We start from the raw sequence: 10,869 nt of genomic DNA, 5'->3' as shown, positions 1-10,869 counted from the left end.
GCTCTCCATGTCTGCCATCTATGTCTCTTTTCTTTTTTTTTCTTTTTGTTTCAGTGGCCCAGAATCGGTTGGAGCATTGAGAAACTATTTTCGTTTGAGCCTGAACTTTTTAAAAAGAAAACACGGGCTCTTCTCCCACCTGGTTACACCTACCGTCTCGCCACTTCTCAGTAACAGAGAACCCAACTTGCATTCCTCCCCCCAACCCCTTTCGATGGCACTTCCCCCCCCCCCTCACTGCCTTTACTTTGGTACAGAGTAATCAAAAACCATACCCTCCCTCCCTCCCTGTTGTGCTTCATCCAATGAAAGTTTTTTAAAAAAACGTCCAGCCTGAGTCGCCAAATTTTAAGAACATGCTAAGAACGCGCCGAGGCTCAGATAGCAGCAAAAATTTATTTTAGTCCCGATGCGTTCTCAAATGCAGAATCAAATTGTGCTCATAGTAACAACCTTATTATTCTATAGATTATTAGTGTAATTCTTCCTAATAATTAATTGGGTATTATATTCTTATATACACTAAAATTTAAGAACATCGTTAAGAACATTATCCAGCCTAATGAATGCCCCCAAAATAAGAACGGCCTTGTCCAACTGAAAATTAGACGTTCTTATAAAACACAAGAGTAAATTGTGGAAACCCTTCAAAGAAAATTCCCAAAGAAGAAAGAAATAGTAAATAAAACATAAATCCATAACAGGTTTTCTTTGGGCCAGGCGAACTTGTATTATACCCTTCCTTTGATCCTTGACACGATTTTACATGCCGTTTGATCCCCACTATCCCCTTCTCGAAATTATCTCGCACCCACCCCTCCCCTCGCGTGTTTCGTGGTATTTTCGACTACGCGCCAAGAAAAGCGAAACAAGATGGCGGACGAAGAGATGAATCAAGTAATCATTTCGTCCAGTTTCTCCGCCAAGCTGACGAAATGGCGCGTATGCGAAGGCCAGATCGTAAAAGAAGGAAACGTCCTTGCTTTTTACGAGAAACTAGGGCAATCTGACGAAAAGAAAGCATTTATTACTCAACCGAAGTTGAAGAGCTCCCGTAACGGACGAGTTCGAAAATTTCTAGTATCGGAAGGGGAAATTGTCCAACCAGGGTAAGAAACTCCATCCCTATCTTCCTCTAGCCCCAGTAGATTGCCGTATGAATACCACTCTATCGATCCAACCATTTAATGATTGTTGTTATGAGTTTAGAGCAGATTAGTTTGTAATTGGCGCCAAATATTGGTGCATGTTCGCTCGACGTTTGTTTGCAATTTGAGGTTTGGGACTACTATTTCAAGCAATCGTAAAATAACTCCACGCTATCTCTATCTTCAGAATGATTGACACACTTTAATATCATGTAAGGCAATTTATTTACTTTCTTTTAACTGCTAAAGTTTTGTAACAATTTGGATAACTTTTTTGGAACTAGATAGATTTTACCTCCAAAAAGTGTTGTTTTTGCGCTTTTTTCTACTTACTACGTCATTGATATACATGATTTTTCGTATGTGGCTGGATTGTTTTGTAATTAAAGAGTTAATGCTAGTTCTACATCTATGGATTGTATATTTTTGGGAGTCGTTCATCACTTCGTAGTAAGAAGTAAACATTGATTCAACAAGACATAAAGAGACAAGACATAACTTATATATTACGGCGTCAAATTGATTAGGTCAGCAGAAATATTTTGATAGGAGAGGGGTCGGGCAGTTTTGCAGGATGATGATGGCAAGAGATGCCAGCCCTCTCATATTTTTTTGGCATCTCTATTAATGATACAAGAATCACTTTATTGTAAGATTATCATAGGAAAAAGCTGCCAGATAAAATAAGTCTGCTCATGCCATAAAGGTCACCTGATTGGTGAGACATAGGCCCTGGCCAAAAGAGGACACATGTTGCCAGTAACATTTTGTCCGAACACATGTTTCATCAATGTTTCCCAATTTGGCCACAAGAGAAACATTGTTGCGCGGCACAAATTTTGTGTCCAGGACACAAAAATTGTTTCCACAGCGAGGTAGAAACATTTCATGTTTCCAAGCACATGGAAACATTGTTTCCTGAATGTATCTTTGTTTGGCCACGCAAGGCAACAATTTCTAGGCTTGTTGCCTGGCAACGCTCACGGTGTGCCAAATCAGAATGGCGAACAAAGATGTCATTGTTGTGCAGAAAAAGCCAAAGAAAAGGGAAAGGCACTGGACAGACGAAATATAGCGTTTGATTGTGTCTTACGAATATAGGACATGTCTATGGGACATATCCAACAAAGAAGAGATATGATCAATTTCAGAATAATGTCTTAAACTTTGATAGTGCAAAGACAACAAAATTTTCAATTTTCTTTGGTAACTTGACAGATAAGAAATAAAGAATGGAGCGATTTTTAAAACAATTTCATGTTTCGTTATTTTCACGTGCACGCTGAAGAATAGTGTTATTTCAAACTAGCATGCTTTGTTTTTGAATGTTATTTTCAATCCGTTTTCTATCATTGTTGCCGTAGAAAACTACTCTCAAGAAGCAAGCGTGATTGCCTTGTGTATACAGAACATTATTTTCAACTTAGAAATGATCAATGTTAATCTACGGGTCTGCTTTGCTGAGCTCTGTACTTGGCGTGTGCATGAGCATGGCGCTGCAGAGGAAACATGTTTCCGGATGTTTCGTGGCCGTTTGGTCACCCACGGAAACATTAAGGAAACATGTTTCCCCAATGTTTCCGGCAACATGTGTCTTTGTTTGGCCAGGGCCATAGATGCCCCTTACACACAGTTCAGCAATGTTGTTTTTCAAGAAGAATATTGTACAGCTAACCCGTGAGCACATACAATTTTTTTCACAAAGCTCAAAGTTAGCATCCAAATGGTCACATCTCCCACTAGAATTTCCAAAATGCGACGAAAAGTTGCATACACAAACCTTGCTTGGCTTTTTTGCAAATGTTTTTATAGCCGAAATTATTGTTGTACAACCTCCCAGAATCCACAGTCCCCTTCTTCACATAGTCAGTCAAACCAAACAATTAATTGGATTGATTTCGTTCAATTGACTGCACACTATTCCCAAGGAATTTTGGATTCTGGTGTACAACAACCATTTTGGCTGTAAAATATCAAGGGTTATTTTGTGGAATGTAAATTCACCATAAAAAGCCAGAAATTAAAGGACATATATATTTTTTGTAGCAAAGAATTTGAAGATTAACTGGACACACTTTAAGTTTTTTTAACTTTGGGACAAAAATTTGGGCCTTTTGATAGTTGTTTCTCTCTTTCAACAGGAAGCCAGTAGCAGTGATTGAACATGCAAGAATATGCGAGCACAAGACAATCATGAAGGATCTTTGTTGCGATTGTGGTGCCGACCTTAGAAAGTGAGTAGTGCTGACATTAGGGAGCTGAAGTGAGTCAACACAGTATTATAAAGAGCATTGCACTGGCTCACAAAAAATCCAAAACAGGCATAGACATCAGTAACCCTAGGCGTAGAATGTGAAAATTGGGAAAATGCTGTTCTAGATTTGTTGTCACAGGTGTCAATAATTCATGAGTGTGTGCTCCATTGATGCCATTCAAGTTGTTTATTCTCTATTAACAAGGTTGTCAAGTCCTCTTGTCATGCTTTGCTCTTATTTTGATTGTCAATACTGAAAGCTTTTGAAAAAAAAGGCCTGCAAAGCGTGGCTACTTTACATGGTGAATGAATTAGATTTTCACAAGAGACCATGATATAAGAGAACAAATCCCCGTGGCCCATGATAACGTCCATGAAATCTATTTTTAGGTTGCGCGAGCTTGTCAATCATAGCATCCATATATGGTTCATCGCGCCATATTTGGTTATGGGCACCTCGTGAGCTATAGTACATTTTCCCAATTTTTTTCCCTCTGCACTTCTTGACTTCGTTCGCTACCTGTTTTTATTCTTTTAGCTGCTTCTCATAGCTCATGATTACAATGCTACTTGTGGGATGGTGTCCTGGTATCTGTTAAGTTATCTAAATGTTATATAAATATTGAACGGGAAGACGTCGGGGAAACAGCGACTTTGAAGTTCATTCAAGATGCATCAGGCTGACTCCTAAAAAGTTCTTTTTTTCTTCAATATGGTGAGATGAAAAACTTAGGCATTCTCAGTCTATGTTATGTATTTAAATACAAGAAGGCCTTTATTTTTCTTCGATTTACAATATTTTTAGATGATGAATGCACTTCAATTCTTCACGCAAATGTTCAGAAATCATGTCACTCAAGAAACCCTTGTCACCGGAATAAGATTTACTTCATTATGGAGACTTGAAATCTTTTATTTGTGAAATACCTGCCTTAATGACCATAATATCGGTGTGTATAATGGTTTTAAGTTCTGGATGTATCTTTTTCATTAAAAGGGAATTGGAAGAGAATTGATTGTTGTTTTACTTATAATTTGTGAATCAGCTGTGAAAACTTTTACTGGGGAAGTTGATCCCTGAGCCTAAAATCACACACTCTATGCATTTCAATGTCCGAGAAACGGTTGATTGGATCCAGCGTACTCTATGGAAGATCATTTTCACAGCGTTTGTAAAAAAGGATGGTTTTCGGTCGAAAAGATTTCCATAACAGCCTCTGCCGTTTCACATCGCTCAAGATATGATCGCGCGTTTGACTCATGTTGCTAGGAAACGTGAGCGCTAACCAATCAGAGGCGTATCTAAAAATAACTGCTTGTTCTAAAAATAGCTTTCACGGACGTCATCATTGGAACATAAATACGGGGGATTCGTTCTTTTACATCATGGTCTCTTGATTTTCAGTAATTAAGCACAAAAGAACAAAATTACTAATCCAAAATCAATAAATCTTATTTTATTTCCAACATATAAATACAACAATATTTCAAAACATAAATGCATAAAAACCCACACAAAGCAGAAAATCGAAGTGCCCAAATGCATCCATAAGAGGTAATCCATAAGAGAGTTCATACATCTTGTAAGACACATTTCTATACTCCATTATTCAAAAAAGATATCAGCAAGGGTGTTATAAAAAATAGGCCTTTGGTCTAGCTGTTCACGAATAGTTTCTACCACACTACTCTCTAGATTGTGTAATCAATATTTAATGTGTTTTTCCTAGGATTCATGGAGATAAAGACTAGCCATCATCACCAACCTCAGCTACTGTCTCCATGATCAATATTATATTTTAATGTGTTTTTTCCTAGACTCCATGGAGATAACGATGAGCCATCATCACCAACCTCAGCTACCATCTCCATGATCCACAATATCCCAGAACTTAAAGTAACAAAAGATGTAAGAAACCTCTAAGAATTTTATACTAGGCTTCACAGTAACATGGTGTGAAAACCTGGCTCTTGTCAGGCCCGTAGCCATGGGGTTAAGGTGTTTAGAAGAACCCCCCCCCCCCCCACCCCCCCCACCCCCACTCTGCTGGAAGGTCCGCTCTCATGAGGCATAATTAAGTACTAGTAGTAGGAGCTACCTAAGAGAAAGTGGTTCGCTAAAGTGGTAAACGAACCCCCCACCCCACCCCCCACTCTGCTGGAAGGTCCGCTCTCATGAGGCATAATTAAGTACTAGTAGTAGGAGCTACCTAAGAGAAAGTGGTTTGCTAAAGTGGTAAACGAACCCCCCACCCCACCCCCCACTCTGCTGGAAGGTCCACTCTCATGAGGCATAATTAAGTACTAGTAGTAGGAGCTACCTAAGAGAAAGTGGTTCGCTAAAGTGGTAAACGAACCCCCCACCCCAACCCCTGCTTAAAATCCTGGCTGTGTGGCTGTGGGCCTTCTTGTCTTCTCCGATAAAGATGTTTAGCTGGAGATCCTGTCTCTCCAAAACACACTGTAAAGGGGGAAAAGGTAAGGGTGTAGGGAATTGCTATGGACTTTGGCCTGTTGTACCATTCAGTGACAGTGCATACAAACTGCTTGGAGTGTCTGTATCTGTAGTGTGGACAGGGTGTCAGTTGCATGTGCTATTTAAATGCAACACATCTATCACATCTGGGCACCTCACCCAACCCCATAATTTGTCTGTCGAATTTCCAATGACAGACGATGACAGACAAATTTCTCAAAAACAACCTCTAACAGAGCTATGGTTTGAATTGGTACATTAACTTTACATGGTGAACCTAAGAATGTGAAACATTTCAACTTGAAAATTGATCAAAAATTAATTTATCATGGAACTTGAAAATTTATCATGGATATAAAACCAAAGTTCGGTTAAATATTAAAAAACTCCTTAATGATGCGATAACCTCATGTCATTTTCTTATATGTTTCAGGAGGCAGAGGCAGTCGGCAGACTTGATGAGGAGAGGCTCCTAAGTACTCGTAAGCTGGCCCTTGTTGTGGATCTTGACCAGACGCTCATCCATACTACTGTCCAGCTTGTGCCTGCCAACATGAAGGTCTGTGGTTTCATGACGAGATGAGTTTGACTCTGGTTGAGCTCTTTCTTGGTAGTTAAGAATTTGGTTAATCTTATGGTGTATTTGGATAGAAAAAGTCTCTAGATGGATGACATGTTATGAAAGCTCAGGATGCCCATTTGAACTTAATTGATCCGTGGTCAGTGAATTTCTACCCTAGACCCCACCCTGCGTTTTTCTCGAGACACGCCCCTGCATAGTCCCCATCCAAAATCATTTCTATTCTTTCTATTCTACCATGTAAATCATAACCACTTCTCACACTTTGTGTGGTTATTTTCTGGCTTGTTTTGAAATGTCCTGTAATTTCAGGATGTCCAACACTTTGTTCTTCCTGGCCACCCTATGTGGTATCACACTAAGTTCCGTCCATGGGCCCACAAATTCCTGCAAAAGATTGCCAAGTTTTATGAGCTCCACATATTCACCATGGGTACAAGGATGTACGCTCACACCATCGCACGCATGCTCGACCCTGACTTGTCCTTGTTCGGCTATCGCATACGTTCAAGGGACGACTGCTTCAATGCCTTCTCCAAATTTAACGATCTAAGGTCAGCAGCATGTTTTGGATTTACAGTCAAACCAGGTAAAAAGAGCCCCACCCCCCCCCCCCAACCCCCACCCCACCCCCCTCTAGAGCTGAGTACTGAGTTCAGTTTTTTATTTGTCAAGATGTTTTCATTCTTGAAACAAGTTTCCGAATTTTCAAAGCAAAGCATGATAATCTTTATAAGACTTTGTTGTCATTTATATGTGAATCGAGAGGTATATACCCCCGTTATCAATTCACACAAGCCTTTTGTAAACCCTCTGTTGTTTGGCTAAGTGAATTCCAATACTGGCTTCAAATTAAATTTCGAATAATGAACTCAATAATCAGCTCTGCTTGACCGGGTTTGACTGTGAATGATCCTGATTATTTCTGTAGTTTGTAACTAGATTAAGGGGCATGACACTAAAGTCCTACACTAGAACCTTTTGTCGCGCGACATGGACTGCAATTTTTGCTGGGATTTTATCGCACCTAAATCGCGCGTGTAAACAGGCTGCAAATTGGCGGCGATTTCACGGCGACAGCCTGAAAATTTATCGCAGGTAATTCGAGCATGCTCGAAATTTTAGTGCAAATCGCAGCAATTTTTCGAAGGAAACACACAACTGTTAATCATCCCTACCCCTGTGGGGAAAAATGTACAAGCTCGTGACGTAGAGTAAGCAAAAGAAAAACGTATGGACAATTGAAGAAGAGGGGGTGTTGATAAGCGAATGGACAAAATACGAGTGCTTATTTAACAGCTCATCCCCTGACTTTAAGCCACTAAAGACACAATTGCGCATACAGCAGCAGCATCGAATTCGTCCGTCATGATACACGAAGGCCCTTCAATTGCATGGAGTTGCAGAAAAATCGCCGTCCAAATCGCCGCTAATTTGCCGCCTGTTTACACGCGCGATTTGGGTGGGATAAAAATCGCTGCAAAAATTGCAGCTCGTGTCGCGCGACAAAAGTTGCTAGTAGTTGCCTTTAAACAGACAACATTTACGAGTAATCTATGAACGAGGAAGTAAATTAATCATACTTCATAAAAATCTTTAATGTTTTCAGGTCTCTCTTCCCTTGTGGCGACTCAATGGTCTGCATCATTGATGACAGGGCGGATGTGTGGAATAACGCTCCAAGCTTGATCAAAGTAAAGCCATACCAGTTCTTCAAAGGTGTTGGAGACATCAATGCCCCCCCTGACAAACAAGATGCAGAGAGTACTGACTCTAATACCAACGCTGATGTTCCGGGGGAGGTAGATGATGACATTGAAAATGACGAGCCTAGTGAATCTAGTATAAACGCTGTGGTACCGGGGGAGGTGTGTGATGGTGATGGCGCTCTTTTGGGGACACAGGTTGCCACAACTGAATTGACAAACAATTCTTCAAGTAGTGATGAAAAATATTATAAAAGTTCAATGGGAGGGGGAAAAGCTGTCAAAAGCGACACACGGACTTGCGAAAATGACGAATCAGTCGTTCATTCGGAATCAAATCTAGTTAACGGTAGCAATAACAATGTCAACAGTAAAATGACCAATGTAGATGAAAACGATGTAAATATGACAGAAACGTTCCCAAGTGCTGATGGGAAGTCAGATTCCCTTCGGAGTTGTGAAACAGGAGATGATCTTAACCTTAAAAGATTAAAGAATGAAACACAAGTATCCGACAACGCCCAGGAGAACGAGAAGATGGTCGATGAAAATGTGCAAGAGGAACAAGTGCAAAACCTTAAAAGCGACCAAACGGAACAAGAACAAAACCTTGAAATCGTCCAAAAGGACCAAGTGCAAAACCCAAATGATGGAATTACGGAAACTAAATGCACAGATGCTGGTGTTAATGATGTGAAGATTGAAGCGAAGGATTTCAAGCAGGGCAACAACGACGTAACATCCAACGATGACAAGAAAACGGCCATCAAGGAGAAAGGTATTGCTATGTGCTGTTTTATTTGGTCTGCGTATTAAAGTCGGTTGTACAAAAAACTAGAACACAGTACCTTAGTACCGAACCGGACATCCTTTTGGTATGCGATTATCAGGTACTTTGACTGCACATTGACGGATTAGCTCGCTAGGTAACGCGGAACGGAACAGTCCGAGTTAGGAGTCATCCTAAAAAACTACCAAGTGTGAGAAAGTATCCATTTCATCAGCTAATTAAGAGAAGTTTTTGGGGTATTTTTGTTTCAATTTGGTAGTATAAAATTTTGTTTTTAGATGGCCATTTCGAGATTGGATTGGATTGTTTTTTTTGTCACATAATGTTGCTTTGTCTTTGTGGCTATTATGTCTTTCTTTACACAGGCACAGAGATGTCTCAAGAAGATCAGAAATTCGCACACGAGGACGAAGACGAAGATGACTACCTGCTCCACTTAGAAGAAGTCCTTGAAAAAATACACCAGAAATTCTATAGCACGCTGGACGAGTTAAAGAAGTCGCCGTCCGAGGCTCTACAAAGACCAGAAATCACAAGGTACTGCTTGGCCGATGGCTCCGCCCCGTGCACCAAACAAATCATAAGGGAGCTACGCAAAGACGTCCTTAGAGGGGCGAATATCGTATTCACCGGCGTCATTCCTACAAACTTGCAACCGGAAAAGAGCGAGATATGGCAGCGGACCCTTGCTCTTGGGGCGAGGATCTCGAATCAGATAGTGACGCCCAAGGATGGAAGAAAAGATGAAGTCACGACGCACGTTGTGGCTGCACGTCTTGGTACGGAAAAAGCTTACCGAGCTTTGAAAGCTCCAGGAATCAAACTCGTAAACCCTATGTGGCTCTCATGCTGCGAAGAACGCTGGGAATGGGTGGACGAGCGGCTGTTCCCTGTTGAAGGTATCGAAAAGTACAAAAAACAAATAAGGACTCAGAATACGCCCCGAGGGACGCCGCATTATTGGGTCTCTAATTCTAAAGGTGACGTTTTTGATGGCACAGTGGCGAGTGAAAGTGACAATGCAAAGCCGGTGGGGGGTTCCCGTAGTGAAAGTTCTTCGAGTAGTACTGACGTTTTAATGGCGTCTATTCATCCTCTTTTGTCTTTTTCTTCAACGGAAATGGAAGCCATCGATAAGGAAGTCGAGGATCTTATGCACTCGGACGCCGAAGGCAGTGACGTCATCGGTAGTATATCGGGTAGCAGTTCGTCAAGCTCGAACTCCTTGTCGGGTTCCGACGGCGAGGACTCGGCCGACGAAAACCCTCCGAAGAAAAAGCGTAGAAGCGCCGAGAAAGATCAGGATAGTGAACTGGACAATATTTTTACGAAGAAACGAAAAAAGGAGGATAAAGACTCTGAGGACGAGTCAGATGATTACACGCGTCAATCATCTCCCAGTGACGATGATGACGATGATGAAAATGGTGATGGAGATGACATGGCGGCTCTACTAGAGGCCGAAATATCGAACTTTTGAACCTTCGCTTGTTTGGACATATACTGCATGTATGATAATAATATATATCTGTCGTAAAAAAAAGGTTACATCCATTGACATCAATCTATATCATGATATGACATCATCAAGCTATATTTTCTATGAAAACATCAAAATCACTAAATTATCCAGCATTGTTCGAAATAGATTATTTTGAAATGTAATATCCGAAATACTCTAAAGGGTTTTTTTCTACCCTAAAGGGGTAAATTTTGCCACAAGATATTTGTTTGTGAGAAAACTTTGTGAGGCATTGTTTTTTCCCGAAAACCATAAGCGAATTCGTTCATGTTCTTTTAATTGATGAAATCCTTACCCTTATTAAACGATTGTTGATAGCATGCCTTTGATAAAGAAAGTATTTTGTTATCATGTATATAACCATTGTATGTTAGTAAACGTTATTTTAGTTAA

General features: G+C 40.5%; 1 protein-coding gene across 1 annotated transcript; it reads left to right on the top strand.

Moving 5' to 3' along the window:
- Nucleotides 1–831: 831 nt before the first annotated feature.
- LOC5511905 (RNA polymerase II subunit A C-terminal domain phosphatase) lies at nt 832–10,869 on the top strand. Its single transcript, XM_001632189.3, has 7 exons — nt 832–1,109; nt 3,290–3,382; nt 5,221–5,311; nt 6,312–6,437; nt 6,771–7,012; nt 8,068–8,942; nt 9,320–10,869. The coding sequence occupies exons 1-7, from the start codon at nt 874–876 to the stop codon at nt 10,432–10,434; spliced, it is 2,778 nt and encodes a 925-aa protein (XP_001632239.3). The 5' UTR covers nt 832–873; the 3' UTR covers nt 10,435–10,869.

This window comes from Nematostella vectensis, chromosome 13, assembly GCF_932526225.1.
Source record: "Nematostella vectensis chromosome 13, jaNemVect1.1, whole genome shotgun sequence".
NCBI lineage: Eukaryota > Metazoa > Cnidaria > Anthozoa > Actiniaria > Edwardsiidae > Nematostella > Nematostella vectensis.
The sequence above is the reverse complement of the archived record's forward strand: the minus strand, read 5'-3'. Positions and strand labels throughout refer to the sequence as shown.